The 20154-nt window shown below is 43.8% G+C and overlaps 1 protein-coding gene across 2 annotated transcripts in view; it reads right to left on the reverse strand.

Annotated features, from left to right (window-relative positions):
* Positions 1–20154, reverse strand: part of actn3b (actinin alpha 3b) — a 35560-nt gene that overhangs the window by 8334 nt on the left and 7072 nt on the right. The window contains exons 3-10 of one of the 2 annotated variants that reach the window (XM_070993567.1): positions 4610–4724; positions 3908–4027; positions 3064–3150; positions 1770–1857; positions 1512–1590; positions 1192–1273; positions 830–915; positions 573–665 (exon numbers count right to left, since the gene is read on the reverse strand). In XM_070993567.1, the coding sequence (XP_070849668.1) occupies positions 573–665; positions 830–915; positions 1192–1273; positions 1512–1590; positions 1770–1857; positions 3064–3150; positions 3908–4027; positions 4610–4724 (750 nt within the window). Of the gene's footprint in view, positions 1–572; positions 666–829; positions 916–1191; positions 1274–1511; positions 1591–1769; positions 1858–3063; positions 3151–3907; positions 4028–4609; positions 4725–20154 lie in introns of those variants that run through there. The other variant, XM_070993568.1, reaches the window with a different exon arrangement.

Consider the following 20154-nt stretch of genomic DNA (forward strand, 5'->3'; position numbering starts at 1 on the left):
ACCGGCCTGTCTCCTCAGATACAAAAATGAATCGATTCAACCGTCAGTGATTAAAAGATTTCACCTGGCTTGTGTACGACCAGAGCAAAAAGGCAATGTTTTGTAAGTGTTGTATAGCGGCAGGCGAACGGACGGCCAGCACAGACAGTTCACTGACGCACACTGAAAACACACTGTTGATTTTTCATGTTTAAAAATGTTTAAAATCATCCTTTTGTGTTCAGGTGGAGGAAAAATGAAGGTTAAAGAATCAGTTTTCAGTATCAAATTAATGTAGCCAATGAACACGTGAACTAACTGCCCAGCTGTGTGTGCTACTACACTTTTACCTTGCTAGCACCAGTGCTACCACCTAAAAAAGTGAGCGTACAGCCCTGGTCTACATGTGCACTGTCCTCAGCTCCTTTTCAAAACTTTGCGACTGTGAAACTTCCACTTCTCATCACATTATCGAGCTGTCGTGTCAGACGATCGTCAAGTTTAGAGAAAAGCAGCGAGTTTGAACATTGACGTGTGGCTGCAGAGGAGGATGTGCAGCACAGACTGAGCGTGGGAGTGCAGCGGTTTCTCACCTCGCTGGCCAGCTTCTCGTACTCCTCCATCAGTTTCTCGTTCTCCTGGTTGACGGCCAGCACCTTGCAGATACGGTTGGCAGCTGTCTCAGCCTGAGGGAGGCAGAGAGTAACGATTAATATGCATTTACAACCTCATATTTATTCATTAGGACTGCTGTTATATCGTGTTGATTGTGTTTTATATACCATCTGTTCTAATCAATTAAAAAGTGAAAAAAAATCAACTACGTAGAATAAATAAGATCTGCTCAGACCTGCTCAGCGCCAGCGAAGGCGTGGTAGAAGCAGGACACATAGGTCATGATGGCCTTCTCATCAGGTTTGGGTGTGTTCACGATATCTGAGGGTGGAAAGAAAGAAATGAAATGATGCACGCACTCAAAATGATTGCCAGCATAAAGTAAGAACATTAAGATTTAAGTTTGTATCTGAGTCACTTTATTCATGAGCTAAAAAACACTTTTCTGGAGGTCAGAGCCATCAGTTACAGATGCTTTTATTCATGTTTTAATGCAGATGGTTGGATTTCAGGGAAGAGGGATCTCTCGTCCTTGCACTGTTCGCCGACGTGTACTGTTATCAGCGTGCGTTTCAGGATTCTGATTCACAGTTTCACCTTCAGCGTCGAGCATCTTGGGGATGTCCAGGAACTTCTCAGCCACCTCGAAGGCAGTGTTCAGGTTACCAATGGGGTCATCCTACGAGGAGAAACAATTACTGTGAGAATGCACTGGATTCACCGTGAAGCCACAAAGAGAAAGCAAGAATTATAATATACAGACAAAAGCTTTCAGGTTACAACACTAGACACACAGACTGTTACTTGAAATGCAAAGAAACTCAGGACTGAGGTAAAAGATGGGAGGTGGGTAAAAGGTGGGAAGGAAACAACAGGAAGGAAGGAAGGAAGCAAGGAAGGAAGGAAAGAGAGGGCACCTTTCTCAGTTTGGAGTAGTCAATGAGGTCAGGTCTGTGTCTGTGGATGAGGGCGCACAGAGCCAGGCCGTCCTTCCAACTGAGCCGTGAGAAGACCAATGAAAAGTGGGAGAAACACCAGAGGAAGGCGGGAAGGTTCATTAGAAAAAGGAGGATGAGGAGGGGAGAAGAGAGGAGTAAACATGGTGAAACATTACATTTAAGAAAAAGATGGCTGCAGTTCCCCGTTAAGGCCACAGTTTGGCGTCGTGCACCCACCTGATGTGGAAGTTCTGCACATTGACGTTCCTGTAGGGGGCAGTCTTCCTCTGGCACCACAGCAGCAGACCCTCCTTAGCAGAGGTCTCTGGAGAGAGTCAGAGAGGGAGAAGGTGAGCACTGCAGCATTTATTCAAGCATTATTATCAAAAAAGGAGAGAATACAGGTGAAAAGTGGATAAATCGTGTAAAGAAAGCACAGAAGAAAAGCCGTATGGTGAGGTCCAGATGTGGTATCATTCTGTCTGCAGCTGATATATGTGTTAATTTACAGTAAACTTTACTTTTAAAGTGCAGCTGAAAGATATCATTTCCTGCACCAGTGGAGAAAAGAGCTGTTATGAGAGGCTAGAAGGAGGTCGACGGCAAAGGAAGTCAAGCTGTAAGACAGCAGAAAATAAGAGGAGAGCTGAGAAGACGACCTGCAGGTGAGGGTCAGAGCGTGAGGAAGGACGGGTCGAACAAGGTCTGAGTCTTCACAAACAGGATTTTATTGTGAGTCGACCTGCTGACGACGGGCAGGTTTGATGAAATGACATGAGGTGCAGATAAAGTTCAGGGAAACGTGTTAGACGGGCTGCATCACAGGACGTGACTGACTGCAGCGAGTACGCCACAAATCACACAGAGCAGTAAACACACAGGCGTGAACTGCGAGAAGACGACGCCGACCTCGACTCCGCTCACACAGGACTGACGTGTGAAACACGTCGTCAATAATCTGAAGGTAGTATTCTGTGACGTTTGCACTTTTCACCCCTCCAGTGTGAAATCTCTTGATTTTTACGCCGCTTCAAGAGCGACGAAGTATCAAATGTGAATCTTGTACAAGCATCAAGCGTTTGGCTCCACTTTATCTGTTTCAGATGGTGACTGACAACAGAGACTCGTTTAAATCTGCTGTGTTCACGTAAATCACCTCATGTAAGAATCAAATATGTGATAATGGCGCTCATTTTCATTTGAAATTATCTGAACAATTAAAGGAACAGTTTGACTTGTCAGGGGTTAGATGAGCAGAGCAACACCCGTCTCATATCTGTATGATAAATATGACGCTATGATCAGCTGTTAGTTAGCTTAGCTTAGCATAAAGGCTTGAAACGGGGGGAACGAGTAGCCTGGCTAAACAAAATCCACCTGCCAGCAACCCTAAAGCTCGCTAACTCTCGCTAACTGATGTGTTGTTTAAGTGTAGAAATGATACGTTTATTCAAAAATTCTACTTTAAGTTGTTTTTTAATGTTAAATTAATGCACTTATTTTCAAAGCTGACATAAGCAAACACACACACCTTCAACGGAGATGTCCTGGATGGCAAAGCGCAGGATGATGGTCCAGATCATACCAAGAGTCATCTTCACGTTACCGTCGACAATTTCTGTGAGAGAAATAAACACACACACACGTATAAACACACACTATAGACGAAATGTAACAGGCCAGCAGCAGATGTCTCAGTCATGACTCCTCTGTAAAGGTTAGACGTTGTGCCTTTTGGAGCTTCTGTTGGTGAGACAAAGTGAATTTCACGCTGCCTGAAGGCTCAGAAGGAATCCAGCAATTAGACTGAGGAAAATCAAAGTCACACAAAAACACACTGAGGCAAACTTATCAGTGAGTTTAGTCAGTTTAACCTCAGGGAGTCGAGCAGACGTGTGAGATCTTCACTGTTCACTGTATTATTGTTGTTTTTCCCCTTTAACTGTTTGTTTTTACCTCCCCAGTTCTCAAACTTCCCCTTCACTTCCCTTTAATCTTATTCAACAATAAAAGCTTTAAGTGATGAGCAGATTTTTTGAATTATTTAACATAAATTTCAATGAGCAAAAAGGCACAAAAGGTGCTTTGAATACGCAGTCTGTGAAATAAAATATTCCAGCATGAATTAAAACACTCGTGTCTCGCAGCTAATTCTTCGTCTTTGTTGCCAGTTGGGTGATCCGTAGTTCACTTTCCCGTCACTGCCAACTCATCTGAATTCTCCTGACGCGCTGAACCTCACCAGCCATCTGGAGCTCAGAAACAGGTCCAAGAAATGCAAATAATAGGTGACCTTGGCATGTTAATTAAAAGAGATGGAAATAGGTGGCGGAGGGAGGGAAATAGTGGAAGTGGCTGGTGGGAGCGGGACTCACCCTCAGCACCAATAGACACCAGTTTGACCCCCTTGCTGCAGATGAAGTCCAGGGCTTTGTTCACGTTGGCGATCTTGTGGAAACGCATCTTGCCTTTGTCGGGTTTGGGCAGCCTCTCGCCTGAAAGACAACACCAAAATTTACCGATGAGCGCGAGGTGAGAAATGTTTTGATAATACATGTCAAGCGTTCTCTGACTGCAGCTTCTGAAATGTGCTGACTTTCTCCGTTTCACGTCTGAGGACGTCGCCTTCTGCTATGAAAAATAATAGTTTCTACAATTGTCTGACATTTACAGGCCAAACAACTTAAAACGTCACTTCCAAATACCTGTTAGATTTTTCAATAAATGGAATATAACTGACTTTTCATCACCTGTGTTGTTTAGAAGTCTCACTCTGTCTCTAAGATTATGCTAATGAGCAAAATGCTACCATCACTGAGGGGAGCGATGGCTGAAATGACGACAGATAAATGATGTATATATGTCTTATTAAGTCATTAAATCTAAAATGATCCTTTAAGAGCATCAGCTCATGAAAACATGTCTCTTATCTTCAAAGAAAGGAGCAACAGTAGCAAGAAACCTGATTGTTTTCCATCCTGAGGAGTTTCCAAACAGCGTTACATCATGGATGGATACAGTATATCATCCACAATCACCCAGTAAATGACCAACGAATGTGTGTGTGTGAGATCCACCTGATATGACCTCCAGCAGCAGCATGAGTTTGAGGCCATTTCTGAAATCCTCTTCAATGTTCTCGATCTGTGTCCCGGCCTTCCTCAAGTGGGAGTTACACCAAGCTGTGAAGGTCTGAGAGAGGGAGAACAGAGGAGGTTACCTGTCTGTCCCCCATCCCACGGCCTGACAAATGCTTTCACAGACACTGACAGACACACACACACACACACACACACACACACACACACACACACACACAGACACACACACACACACACACATACACTTCTGAGAGCAGGGTCAAAACTGCTTAGCGAGGCCTGAACTGTCCACTTCAGTTTGTGACCTTGTTGTTACTGCTGACAGTGAGAGTGCGCACGCACGCACGCACGCACGCACGCACGCACGCACGCACGCACGCACGCACGCACGCACGCACGCACGCACGCACGCACGCACACTCTCTGAGACATTTATGTCAGTCTGACAGCCACTGTTGACTCAACAGTCCTGAAACAAGTTGAAACTTCTGCTTTATATTATTATTATCCGGTCAGAAAATCACTGTGTGCTTGAGAGAATCACCCCACGAGTATAAAAACGCTGCAACATCACAAGAGTGAAATGCATTTACTCGTCAATTAGAGTAAATATATCACAAAAGGGAAAAGAAGACGAAAGAAAAATGTGCGCGTGAATAATTTATTCACAAAATACATAAATTATTTGCGGAAATCTGGTGTGGTCTGCCCAGCTACTGTAACAAGTAACAACCATTTATCAAGCAAATGTACTTTCACTACATGTTTTCTATTTCAGCCTCTTGGGTGTTTTCCCCTGTTTTATATTCACTGTAAATTAAATATCTCTGTGGATTCAGAAAAGATTAACAGATTTTACCTTGGAAAATTTTCTATTTTTCACTATTTTATGGAATTCTAAAGACTGATTAATCAGAAAATTCACACTGATTATCAATAATAAACTGAATAACCATTGGGTGCAGCCCTTCATTTAGCTCATGGGCAGCTCTATTAAAGCCTCACTAAAATGCTCATGTAATTATTATGCAGAAGCTTTTTGGAAATCTCTTGGCTTGCTGATTTTTATTTGTTTGCAATATCTACGAGTTCACAGACGATCAGTAAGAGGCGGTTACAGCCCCGTCGCTCGTCTCTCTCCTGACGCCAACCCCGGCTCTAACACACTCGGCATCACGGGTGCGTCGCCTCAAGCCACCAGCTTACATCTGATTCTGAAAAAACACACGCAAGCAGCACGACCGGCCTTGAAATTTGCATGTGATTGGTATTTTGGTGCCGAACGGAGAGCGCATGGTGCACAGGTGGATAGTGGTGCACGTCACCGGTAAATAAATGATTTTAATCAAACACTGCCCAGTCAGTAAATATGTTTAAATCAGCACCAGAAATACATTTTAACGCGGTTAAAGCAGGAGTGTGGCGGTCTGCATTGATCTCATACGTTAACATGAGCGAATCTCACAGTATGTGTTGTTGAAAAGCTTCTTCCTGCAGTTCAGTAAATCCCTGCAGCCATATGAAGGCAGCAGGGACGATATGTAAATAACTCTGCAGCCTCTGATTTGAGAGGTGCCACGTGAGAGCACGTGGGTATCCGCTGTCTTTCCCTCCATTAAATAACGTTCAAATGGCTGCTAAAGAAAAACCACACGCACCTCTACACACATCAGACTGGTTGGTATTAATGCGCACGGGGTGTTGGATTAATCCTGTGTATCATCACCACCTTTCCAAACTATTCTTTCATTATCTATTGCCATTGTCCTAATTAACTGTTTGACACGTCATTCAGTACAGCATGATCAGTCTATTAGAGTTACAAACGCTAAGCCAGGAGGACACTTGTGATAAAGTCCTGTGTTTGGTCCAAATCCTGTTTTGCAAGGGTAGGTGCCTCGTCTTTCAAGAGCCAGATCTCACATTTTGGAACCCAAACTGCTCATTAGGTGACACTGCTGTGTATAATGGGCCGAATACAGACAGTGATGTAAATGGCTCTCAGCCGCTGAGTGCTTGCTTTCGGTCTGTCTGGAAAATCGCCTAATGGCATCGGAGGCTCACGTCAGGGACAGTTCAATTGGCTCCATCAGGCCATTCAATCAATCGCTGAATGGTGTTTTGAGAGGCTTTCATGATGTGTGTGTTCAGATGGTGTGCTCGGGCTGCTACTGTAGAGCCAAAACTTTGACAGGGTTTGGAGGTTGTGTGGGTGCAGAAGCAGAATAAGTACATGAGCTGAATAACTAACTACAGATGATGGCGTGGGCAGAGTGAGGAGAGAAAGACTGAGCAGAGACAGAGCCAGAGAGATGTATAAATTAGCGATGAAACAGGGTTTGTGCTCAGCAGGTGAGAGCATAAATTTTCCATTTCAGCAGAACGCATTAAACAATCTAGAAATCAAAATGTACATGTCCTTGTACAGTACGTGGGTGTGAGCTGATATCCACGTGTGCTTCCACGTCTATCGCTGCGCACTGTGCGTCTGCATGGGTGAAGCAAAGCAGCACAGACAGACAGAGGGGAGATGGGAAGGAAAAGAAACCGGTGTTTCTGACAGAGAGAAACCACGCGAGTGACTCAGTGGGAGAGGAGAGAAAGTGGAGAAACAGAGTGCACAATGCAGAACACCACACATCTCTACATGCACGCAAAGCTGAAACCATTATCTGATGGACTGATCAAAAGACAGCTGACAGACCCCAAATATGACATCGTTCCGCCTTCTAAATCCTGCTGATTTGCTGCTTTTCTCTGTCAATTCAGGATGACATTTTTTGACACTTTGAGATGTTACGGCCCAATGAACTGAGGTAGTAAAAGCTGAGATAATTAGCTGAGGTATACTAGGTATACTAGAACTCGAATGTGTTAAAAGTAAAATATTTGCGCGTGGAATTACAGAAGGTGCTCTTTCCATCATGCAATCTCGACTCGCCATCTTTGTATTAACATTTGCACAGCAGCGGAGCACAACCTTGACTCCATAAACGCTGGGACGCTACTTGCGCTACAATTACTCTACATTTCAGAGTGAAATATTGCTCTTAATATTCCTCTACATTTATCTGACACCAGTGCTTACTGTGCAGAGGAGTATTTTATATAGACACATGATCATCTTATAAAATGTCTTATTATAGATTAAACTACGTAATGTGTATAAACTAGTACCAAGTAACTCCACTTCAAGCAGCCATAATGTTAAGATAATTCTTCGATATAAAGGCAACAAAAAACACCACAATCAGATATACAGATGTATTATAAAAACAAATAAAAATGCTCAAGTACAATCTGTTATGCTTGCAACTGCTGGACCTTTGCTTGAAATGAAGCATTCTTTTATAGTGGTACTTTTGTAGGATCTGAACACTTATTTTACGGCTGGCAGTGGCTCGCTGAAACGTGCTAAATCACATTTTCTTTCACAAACTTTGCTCAATATTTGCACATCATTTGGACAGACAAATCCAGCGTCCCTCCTGTGAGGCATTACTCGACTCAAACTCAATTTCAGCATTTGAAGGCCAAAGAAAAACAGTCGTAGAAAGAGAAAGAGAGAGGCAGCGAAGTGGAGAAGTGAGAGGAGTGACAGGAATGCCCAGGCCCTGGTGTAATTTGATGTAAGGGTCTGGAGAGGAGAAGAGGCCGCCTGTCCAACCGGCCGGGGTCCCAGCAGGTGCTTGTCTCCTTTGCCATGCATGACCAAATTTAGACAGGCTCCTAATCCAGCACACACAGGCCAGCAGACCAAGCCGGAGAGGAGAAGAGGAAGTGTGCGAAGGAGGAGGCAGGGAGCCGAAGGAGCGGGGGGGGGGGCTAAATTAGGTAGAGGAGGAGGAGAAAAGACCGAGAAGCGAGGGGGAGGTGGAGGAGGGCTAAATCGGGTTGCTATGGGACACCACCGGACAGCTGAGAAGGCAGGATTCCTGAGGCGAACTGTAAGCGGGTCCAAGATGGAGAGAAAGGAGGAGGAGGAGGAGGAGGAGGAGGAGGAGGAGGAGGAGGAGGAGGAGGAGAAGGGGAGGAAGAAATGGATTGAAGAATACGCCAGTGTATAAAATAATAACTTGAGAGAGTGCGGGTAAGATGAGAGGGGTGACACCTCGGCAACATCAAAGGACAGCTGTTAGAAGCTAAACTGGCGCTAACTGGAATCAACAAGTCAATTAACCTAATAATAACTGACATAATGCAGAATTCATTAAATCCAAAGTGCCTAGCGGAGCACCGCGGGATAAAAAAACAATTACCTGCCATACGTGTGATGGCTAAATCTATTATTTCTATTCCCCTGTATGAAGCGCTCTATTATCTCATCCCTTGGGTTTGTTTTAATGCCTGTGGTTGTCTGCAGGCATGAAGTCACCCTCCATGCTGGAATCACCCCCCCCCCCGTCCCTCCACACCTGTCGGCCTGGCCTGGCTCAGCTCGGCCGGGGCCTTTTTACAGGTCCTTCTTGTAAAATGAGGTCACAGTGGTCCAGCTGAATGCCTGTCATAACTACACCCCCCCCCCCCCCCAACTACCCCCAAGGGGAATCAGGGCTGCTGACCCTCAATACAGCTGACACGTACATACACACACATGTTCCTTCACGCACACACATCCCTCTTCCCATTTGTACAAGCTCGGAGCTCTTAATAATGTCAACCAGCTCGGCTGTCCATCAAAGAGCTGATGCAACCACGGTGCTGCCTGGAGTTACCGCCGCTGGCCTCAGAGGGGCGCCAATGAGCAAGATACACTCTGAACAGACTTGTTCAGTATCTGCAGAGCTGAGCCCTGATTTTGCCTGGTTAGGTGGAAAATAGTAATATGCAAAGAAGCAAAGAGTATACATGGAAGATCCAGATGTGTTTCATACACCTTGCTGACAATATCTTGATGACATTATTTTATTGGTAAATCAAAGCATAATTATTTGACCTATGTCCGGTATCTTAAAAATAAAAATAAAGAGGAAAAATAAACAACTTTAAATGAAGATGTAGTCTTAAAACAAACTACAGTGAGTTTTATTTTCCCGAATAAAAAACGATTTCTTTATGAAATCATGACTACATTGCTTCCTGGTTGGACAGCTGCTGCCTGGGATTGTACTGTGTTTACCTGTGACATAACTCTCACTACTGACTGACCATCGTCCTGAGTTGCTGCTGTGTCAAAGGAATGTACCTCCTGCCCACTGTGGTGCTAGTCCAACACATTACACACACACTTCAGCTGACCTGATTATTAGCCCAGAGTGAGTGTTACTCCTGCTACGTCGAGGCGCTGTTTACACTTACAGAGCTCAGTTTCTCTGTCTCGGCCAATCCTCGACCCAGAAATAAAACATCAGACTTTACACTTCTGGATATTTGCATGAACCTGCAGGATGGCCTTCAATTACTCCTAACCTCCTCGTAATTGTCCCTCACTGGCAGCGAGTCTTTTGCATTGAAGTGCGCTGATTTAATTACAGAAGTCCTCAGTAGCTGATTTCCCTAATTAGCACCTTCAATCAGGGACGGATGATTTAATTATGGAAATATGCTGGTGTAGTGGTCGTCTGGAATGCCTGCACGCATCCATCTACAGTTCCCCGTTATCTCACACAGCTTTACGCTCTAGTGTTTCAAGATTTGGTGCATTTTTTACCTGTGGATGCAAAGCTGCCACACAGGGCCTGAGATGCAGAAACCAGTGAGCAGAGCTTTAAGAAGGCACATCTACACTCGTTCTTTTTATGAAATGTCGTTTATCGTCCATGTTGAGTGTCTCAGAGGATCAACCTGTGTGCTCACGATGGATTACGACAGAGCACTTTCACTGCAGCTTTAAACATTAAGCCCATAACCCCATTCTTTCAAGTGCAGTTAGTTTAAATAAAGGCCCTTTTGTAGTACATAAATTACACACACAGGTACATTATTTCACTCTCTTCTATCCATCTCTTCTGTTCTTTTGCTTTTTGGCTTTTCTGCTTTTTTGTATTTGATCCCATAAACTATATTTAGTAACAATAACTTTGTGCGTGTGTGAGAGTGGTGTATATCTAAAAGAGTTCAAGCTAACATACAGCCAGTATAAATACAACATGTGCGGTGCAAAAATAGCCTGCCTGCAAGGTTGACATGGTTGACTCCGCTCACACCTGTCCAGCACAGCCACCTTTGTCACACACACCTGTTCAGATGTCACACCTTGCACTCACACACGTGCCACATAAACAAAGTTCAGCCAACTCACATGCACTCACAGTGCACACAATAATAGCAGCACATAAATACACTGTGCTCCTTTGTTTAAAAGGTCACTAATAGTGACTCAGTGTGTTTGTGATGCACCAGGACACATAAGTGTTTTCATAAGGTAAATCTATAAACTGTGATAATGATTAAGCTGTTTCATTTTAAATTCAGTCACATATCACGAATGTGTGGCTGGGATCTGAAAATGCATATGAAGCTACTTTCACACACAAGTCTCCCAAATAATCTAAGTTACAGCCTAAAGCCAGAACATGACGCCACATTGTGATAAGAGCTCCATGATTTTGGACCACCGCCACTTCAGTCCACCTGTCCGACCATAATAAGGGCATGCACAGAGAAGGAAATGTGCACCCCTCCCCCCACAGCGAAAGAGACTGCAGCTCGCTGTCAACAAACCACAGGTCAGGAGTTATTAAAAAGGCAGAGAGAAAACACAAAGGGCTCCAGTCCTCGGTACTGTCATGCCTGCTCATCCTTTTTGAAGCAATAAGAATCATTTAAGATATGTTAAACTAAAGCTTGTGAAACATGTTTAAATGAGTCTTTTGCACTGCTCTCAGTGTCATTTACTGCTGGCTGAGATGCAAACACTCTGAAAGTCTAAGCAGAACGCTATGAACTGAACAAAGCTAACAAACAGCGCAAGAAGTGGAAAAGGTTGCGAGCACATAACAGAGTGCAGGAGAAGAGGATAATTTCCTCATCTGTCAGGGCTGTTGGAGTGAAACTGCTCTGCTGCGGAGCTTCAACTGAGCCCCTCACATCAGTAACAACTCCAATATATCAAAGTCAAACACATAAAAACTAAATCTAACATCAATCCACCCGAGGCTGCCATAAAGAGGGTGTGTCAACAATGTTCAACTATATATGACATATATATTTCTATATTTTTAATGACATCTTTTTAGCTACTGATTCTGGTCACTGTAATTCTTGTCCTTTTAGATTTAACTGCTGCTTTCGACACAGTGGACCATGATATCCTAATTGCTCGCCTGGAGTAGTGGGTGGGCATCAGGGGTCAGGCGCTGGCTTGGTTCAGGTCCTACCTATCACACCGGTCATTCTGTGTCGGCCTTGGTGACTCTGTGTCCTCCACTGCTCCTCTCTCTTGCGGGGTTCCACAAGGCTCAGTTTTGGGCCCACTTTTATTTTCTTTATACCTTCTTCCACTTGGGTCCATTCTCAGGAAGCACGGCATTTTATTTCATTGTTATGCGGATGACAGCCAGATTTATGTCCCCCTTAAAAAGGCTGACTCTTCTGCACTTAAGCCACTTCTAAATTGTCTGGATGACGTCAAAGCTTGGATGGCTCGAAACTTTTTAAATTTTAATGAGAACAAGACGGAAGTGATTGTCTTTGGTGGCACTTCCGTGAGCTCCCCAGTCGACCTGGGTTCCCTGGCGCAATTCGCCAAACCCACTGTTAATAATCTGGGGGTAAAAGTGGACGCGGAACTAAAGTTCGACAGCCAGATTAAAGCTGTGGTAAAAACCAGCTTCTTCCAGCTAAGACAACTTGCTAAAATTAAACCCTTTCTGCACAGACAGCACTTTGAAACAGTAATACATGCCTTTGTAACCACTCGGCTTGATTACTACAATGCACTTTACATGGGGGTCAGCGGGTCCTCCATTGCACGTCTGCAACTAGTGCAGAATGCAGCTGCACGTCTCTTAACTGGCACTCGAAAGTCTGAGCACATTACACCGATTTTAGCCTCACTTCACTGGCTACCCGTCCATTTTAGAATTCATTTTAAAATTCTTTTATTTGCTTTTAAAGCCCAAAATGGCCTTGCCCCAGTGTACCTCTCTGAGCTTCTGCACCCTTACGCACCTACTTGATCCCTCAGATCAGCTGACCAGCTGCTCCTGAGGGTTCCCAAAACAAGGCGGAGGCTCAGAGGGTTTGCTACTGCCGCCCCTAAGCTTTGGAATGAACTGCCGCTGCACATCAGGCAGTCCCCTTCCGTGGCCACTTTTAAATCTCTTCTTAAAACGCACCTCTTTTCCTTGGCTTTTAACACCACCTAGATTGTTTATTTTATGTGCACAGGTTTTTTTTTTTTATTATGTTTTCTGTTTTAATGTCTATTTTATTGTTTATTTTTATTTTTTTTAATGTACAGCACTTTGGAAACCTTGAGTTTATTTAAACTGTGCTTTATAAATAAAGATGGATTGGATTGGACTGGATATGCCAGGAATATTTTTCTACATTTGCACACATCAGAACTGTGTGGAAAACTGTGATGGCACTTAAGTCCTCAACCATAACAGCCGCCATAAAGCCATATCAGCTCTGAGTGGAAACAAAACTTGTCATACACAGCTCCACTCAAACCAAATCTACAGTGAAGCAGGTACAAACACTGTGTACTGCTGAATTTTATAGAGCTGGATCTCAACTGGTGACTTTTCCATGCACCAATGATAAACTACTACTGGCTGCTATTATTATCTCTGACAGTAAAAGAGTTATAATACACTAAAAAAAAAAAAAACAGTCAGGAAGTAAACAAGAAACAAAGAACCACCGATGCTTGATATCCTCCACATCCCTTTCCACACTAACTTCATGTCTGACATCACTTTCTTGTGTCAGGGGTCTCTTGTGAACAACAATAGCCCTGAATTCCTCCACTGAGTTTTAACAGCCAACATAAAGCAACAGGACCACGGGGGAGAGGAGTTACGACACACAACAGGTGTAGCCGACATTTAGGAGCCCCCCCCCCCGCCCCCCCCCAAACTCCTCTCTTGTTCGCCTTGCGCACTTCAAATACCCCCCTCCCAAACACACCAGGAGCCCTGAACTTGGGTGTCGCGGAGACGATTTGGGAAAATGACACAAGAGCCAAGAGTTGATCCCCCCACCCACCCAAACACACACCTCTAATAGGCCAACCTGAACTCTCCTGCCCCATGGACTCACCTCTAATCCCCTCACAATGTCAACAACTATTACACCCATGGAAAGGAACTGCTGAGAGTAACTTCCTCTTACACTTTACACACAGCATACGCCTTGATGGACTGTAGGACTATTTCGATTAATTCGGGGTATTCTAACTTTTCTGAATATCAATATTCAGGTCATGTCCTTTTGATTCAGATTATATAGAAAGAAGCTCAAAATCTTAGTTAAAATTATGTGAGCAGCAGTTTCACGTTATACCCCAGCTGCCATCACTCATCCAACACCAATTTATCGCCCTCCTTTCCGCCTCTTCTCTATGGCGGATTAACAGGCTAATATCCCAGAGACCCTGCTGACAACAGGGCCGCTGCCGGCTTCCAATGCAAGGCCTAGTCCAAACCCATGGATTTAAATCTGTGTTTAGAGGATAAAAGGCCTAGGACACCTCTTCCAGTCAGTGTGTGTGTGTGTGTGTGTGTGTGTGTGTGTGTGTGAACCCTGTGCCAGATGCCAGTGAGATACATTGTAGGCACAAGGGATTTTAGCTGGTGAGACAACAGGTGGGGCAGACAACAGTCCTCCACCCTCGACTGTGAGAACAAAGCTAATGTTTTAAACAAACAGAACATAGTATTAAGCTCCTTTCTGTCACGTAAATCCACAACGGCTCGCTGCTGACACATCAGACATCTCCGTGCTAAAGCATCACCTGCGACACTTGAATAACTCCATGAAGACATCTGATGTTGATTCACGGCACGTGGGCGAGCGGAGCGCGAGCTCCACAAACACACGGAGGAGTGTCACTGCTCCGAGAAATAAGGTTATGACAGGAACAAAACGACTTGTGCTGCTTGGAAACACAGGAACTGTGCCTGACAATCCTGCACCGCATCATCCACAGCCCAGGTACTCCATTTATTTTCCGTCCGCGGCTGCACAACAGCAAAGGGACGGATGGCTAACCTGGTTCAGTCAGTCACTTGCTTTGACACAACCATCTGTCTGCGTTGTCATATTTAATTGCCTCGGCTCAGTGCAGGGAAACATTGTGTCCTGCTCCGCTCCATTATGCTGCCTTACATTGTGTTCTGCTGCCACATGGTTCCAGGTCACTGTGCTACCAGAATGATGATGCCTGCCAGAAATACCAGCCAAAACTTAACAATGAGCTCCTCCAGCAGTGTCTCTATGTGTGTGTGTGTGTGTGCGCAGGTGTTCATTTTTCAGAAGCATCAGAAAGAATGGCAGAGCAGGAGCAGTGTGGCACATCTTTGGATTTCTCTATGGTTAGAAGAAGAATGGACAGGAAGGACGGGGCAGCGGAGGCGGTTACTAAGAGAAATAACTGCCCATTTTCATGGAGGATGTTGTGGGGCCTAATGTGGGGCGGATTATTTAACATTGTCTGGTAGATGCAATTGCACACGATAGGAGAGATAATTCTTCAAAATTTTGGGATTCAAGCTTTTATGCAAGCTCATTGGTCCTCCATCAAGTAATTGCTGACATGGCTGCAGCCATGCTAGCACCTCTGAAACACAGTACATACAAAAAAAAAACAAAAACGGGACGTTTCACATAGCATCACAACATTTTTGGAGTCAGGGTTGTAGACACTTGTTGGGTATAACTTTTGCCATGTTCACCATCTTACCTTCATGTGTTTGCCAATTAGCACTAAGCATTAAGTACAGCAGAGGCTGATGGGAATGTCAGAAATCATTAAATCATTCCAAGATTGCCGGTGCCTGATTTCATGATAATCCATCCGATACTTATCGAGATATTTCACTCAAAACCATAGTTTCAGCAACTGCCATCGCTTGGACCCTGCTGCTAACACGGCTAACATCTTAATGAAAGAAAGAGCAATTCTGTTTAAAAACTACAACAATTCATTACTTTCTATTATATTTTGGTGCACTGTTATATATAAAAGCACGGAAAACTCACTTTCATGCCGTTGCGACTTTAATTATCAGTCAGATTGTACACAATAACCCTGATTCAGTGCTTGCTGCACACACACTATCACATAAAGCATCCTTATCTTTCATCGTTCACTCTTATGCCTCCATCACCTTCTTTCTTGTCGCCCCAGTCAACAGATGGGTTGACTGACTGCGTGATCGATGGTGGAGAATAAAGGTGAACGTACAGGTTCATGGTTGGCGGCAGCAGCATGCAGAGTCTTTTGTCGTGTAATGAGCTCTGGACTGCCGAGACTGACACGGCAGACGTGAATTGGTGTAAGTGGTTGTGGAGGATTTATGGCGGTGCGGCTGGCCTGAGAATGAGGACGGGTTGGGGGCAGGAGGAGCAGGAGGAGCAGGGGGAGGCTTGTGTCTAATTTCAGAGGGTGAGTTCTTTCTCTGAAATAGAGGTAAAACTGTCCAATCAGCTCATTCGATCAGGAACCATGGGAGACCACACGTGAAACTAATGTCAGGTTGTCTATACTAACACTGGGTTACCTTCAATGAACCCTAACCCAGCTACGTTAACTAGCATTCATTTAGCCAAAACAGCAAGTCACTGTCGACCTTGTGATTCTACTTCTGCCTGAACTAGAGAACCACAGAAAAGGTTGTCTGCTGCTCTGGACAGACGATCTCACAACTCATATGTCGTTTTGTTATTTACGTTGTGAAAGTGAGGTGACAGCAGACAGACCACATGTGACTGCTGCTGCCTGCCTCCTCATTGAGGAAGTCCTGGTTTTACACCTATAGCATGGCTGACACAACAGCTAATAAACATCTTTGAATTAAACATCTCAAACTATGACAATATCTGTTCATTAACAGCACAAAATCCGAACAGGACAGTGAATGCTTCTATTAGCCATGACGTAAAATGCTACATCTCAAGGTTAGATAAAATCATAAATGATGGCAGTGTGCTTAGATTAGCAATAATCTGTCAGAGTACTTTGCGACTGCAGCTTCTTAAGGCATTATAAAGTACATAATGATATCTTCATGACCTCAGTCCTATTATAAGAGACCCATCATCTCAGCAGACCTCCAACTGATGACTGTAACTTCTGCTACCACCTGCCTATAAATATCCTTTGCATGCAGCCGGCATTCAGCCCTAACATTATGCGTTTACTTTCATAAAGACATTTTCACTGCTCAGTTTGCCTCATTACTACAGGAAACTGAACGGTGGACGCGAATGTGGCTTTTCAGTCCGACACCATTAGGACCCGAGGTGACATTTTATCGGTGTTCGGCCATGTATCCTCTGTGTGTCATTCGCTGCTGAGGTCACAGACCTGGCATCTTGGCAGCTTTCTGCTTCCTCATAAACACAAGTCTCCATTTCCAACACCAGCACTGACCCTGACGAAATAATAAAAGCTAAAACTGGGATGGCTGCAGGTTCATTTGTTGAAAACACAGATTATGCTTTATTTTTCTGGTTCAGTTTTGTTTGCCTGCACATAACTGTAATGCCAGTAACACCGCTGTCAACCAGGCACTTTTCTCTAACCGATGCATCATTTTATTTTATTTACGGACCCACAGGATTGCTCTGATCAGATCAAGATGGCTGCTCTCACAGCCCATCAATCATCATTTATACTTTCCCCCAGTGGATCCTGACACCGCGGTTGCATCGTGTGTCTGCCATTACAACACTCTACAAGAACTTGTCTCCAAACTGTGTCCCAGTCCTCATAACAACTCATCCACGAAACTCACCAGTAACACACTTTCATGCTCATAAGACGCCAGTGCATGAAGACTATGTCACACATATGCAAGCACGCACACACGCATACACTCCTCAGCCCTTCCTGCGGCCTCCCAGGGCTCCTGCGCCTGCACTAAAGCAGTTTATAGAAGCCTCCCTACATGGACACAGCTTCTGGAATAGAAACTGCTATTTGATCTGACTGCAAGCTCTCTCACCTCTCCACTTACGTTTAACCCTCGTACACCTACTCTCTGCATGTTATCACACACCACAGACACAGCGCACTGGACTAATTAATGCTTTTATTTTGACACAATTCAACCGCGCTAAACTTTAAAAGTTCGGTGAATTTTTAAACGGCTTTGGTTTTTAAAGTCTAACTCAGACAGACAGTGAACTAATGCTAAACACTTGTGAGATTTTATGAAAATGATGAGTCATAATTCAATCATTTCTCACAGATAAAGGATGAGTTGCATATATTTACACACAGGAGGAGACAACGAGGACTCTTGCCTTTTTATGTCTTGAATTTTAATGCCCTCGTCCATTTTCTTCTCAGCATTTGCTTCAATCAAACATCTGTATAGACAGACTTAAACGACTTCCAGCCCAGTGCTCCCTGTAAATCCTGTCTTTCTTTTTTAAACACACGTTAAAATGTTAAAGACTGGTGTATGTAAATAATAATAAGTCACATTTCTTGCATGGTGGTCTCATTTTAGCCACTAAAAGAAGTCTCTGTGCGCTCCACCGGTCTGGTGAGTGAAAATATGCTGAGAGATCAGCTCTACTGGGTAACTGCTCCTGCACTGGGATCACATGACCCTGACAGAATGAATCATGGGAGGGAATCTAAAATGCCCCCCTCTCCAAAGTGCACCTTGGGATTAGGTGCTGTAGGCTGGGTGAGCTCCAATCAGGGGAGTAGGTCTAATTTCCTCACTAACAATGTCTCTGAGCTGTCCCCTCTGCTCAGTGACAAAATCTTTTCTTTCATCAACGTACAGTAATTCATGGATTTTAATTCTGTAAAGAGACACCTGAGACCTGGATCGAACACATCCCGACTCAAATAAGAGCTGGCAATTTCTGTGCTACATCATTATGCAACAGTGTGTCCCCACCGTAAAGGGAACACACGGCCAATTCATTACCACTGGTAATGCGATTTCAGTACTTTCAGTTTAACTGTTGGCTCGATGTGTAACTCAGGATCATTTCAAAAACACACCACAGAGTTGCAAACGTCAGCTTTTTCTTAATATGACATTCATTAAAAAAAAGTGTTCTACAAGCTACGAGTACATTGCCTTCAGTGCACATCACTGTCCATGTATTGTTTTAGTGTTGTCTCACTAAACATCAGGTAGCAGGTGAGATCAATAACCCAGTCTGGCTGCTGCACTACTGGTCTGAATTGTTAAAGTGCAAAATGAGATTAGACAAGAATACATTCGATTACGCAGCACCCTAAGATCTCTCATCGCCCACACAGTGGGGTATTACATTAGGTTGAGTGGATAAATATCACATTACAGAATATAACTTTGTAACACTTGGATCTGACGATCAGTCTTTTGGACACTTCATTCATTTTACACCCTGTGGAATAGAACAGGTAAAAAAACATTGGAAACATTTAAGATGTAATGCAAATCTAATTTAGAAAGTGTAAAAAAAGGATGGAGAAATAACCAATGTGTCTAAAGTACAGTTTAGACTGAATCAGGATGCATGATGCTTACTGTTAATCCCGGGAATACATGTTCATAATTAGACACTGCACAAAAAAAACCTCTTAATCTTCCCTTAAACTGATGTATCAGTCACATCTGTTGGCATGCTTACTCGATTTACATGACACTCACACATGAGGCTGGGGGATAATTCAATATTTTATCTCAGCATTCGCCTAAAAACATTTTAAATGACAGGCTGAGCTTGAGTTTAACATTTTGTGACTTTGGTAAATATCATTATAACAATATTAATTTGGATAATATCTGCACCCCTCCTTATAAAGTTAAGTCTAAAACCAACAATGTAGGACAATGGACAAAAACACTTCCTCAGACAAGCCAAAGACATCTTTGTTTTTGTGGCTGTGTGGGTGTATTTATATATGTGTATGTATGTATATGAAGCTCTCACCATACGGCTAATAGGTCAGCTGAGCCAACGTTGATAACCCTATGTAATGGGTATTTTTAGGTTATTGCTCACTTAAGCTACATTAGGCAGCCACTCATTCACTTAGTTAGCAGCTGAACTCTTCAACTATGTGAAACGGAAGATGTCTTCCATCACAGTGGTGAACTTTTAATATTTCAGTGCATCACACATACAGAAAAAGTCGCCAAACGAAGTCATTTCATGAAGCACTGCACGCCAGCATACATCCATCAACGACCACCGATAGTGTTTCTGATTAACAGCCACGTGTTCAGCACGACAAGCGGTGTTGTGAGTGCAGCCCTCTGCAGTGCGAGTTAATATTTAAACAGCTATTGATCCCCTTCATAAAGATCACTACTTTCTGTAAATGTGGTCAAATAAGATAGAGCATGAGCTCTGTGAGCTGTCAGCAAAGCATCTGAGCGAGGCAGACATCAATA

Source organism: Chaetodon trifascialis, chromosome 23 (genome assembly GCF_039877785.1).
Source record: "Chaetodon trifascialis isolate fChaTrf1 chromosome 23, fChaTrf1.hap1, whole genome shotgun sequence".
NCBI lineage: Eukaryota > Metazoa > Chordata > Actinopteri > Chaetodontiformes > Chaetodontidae > Chaetodon > Chaetodon trifascialis.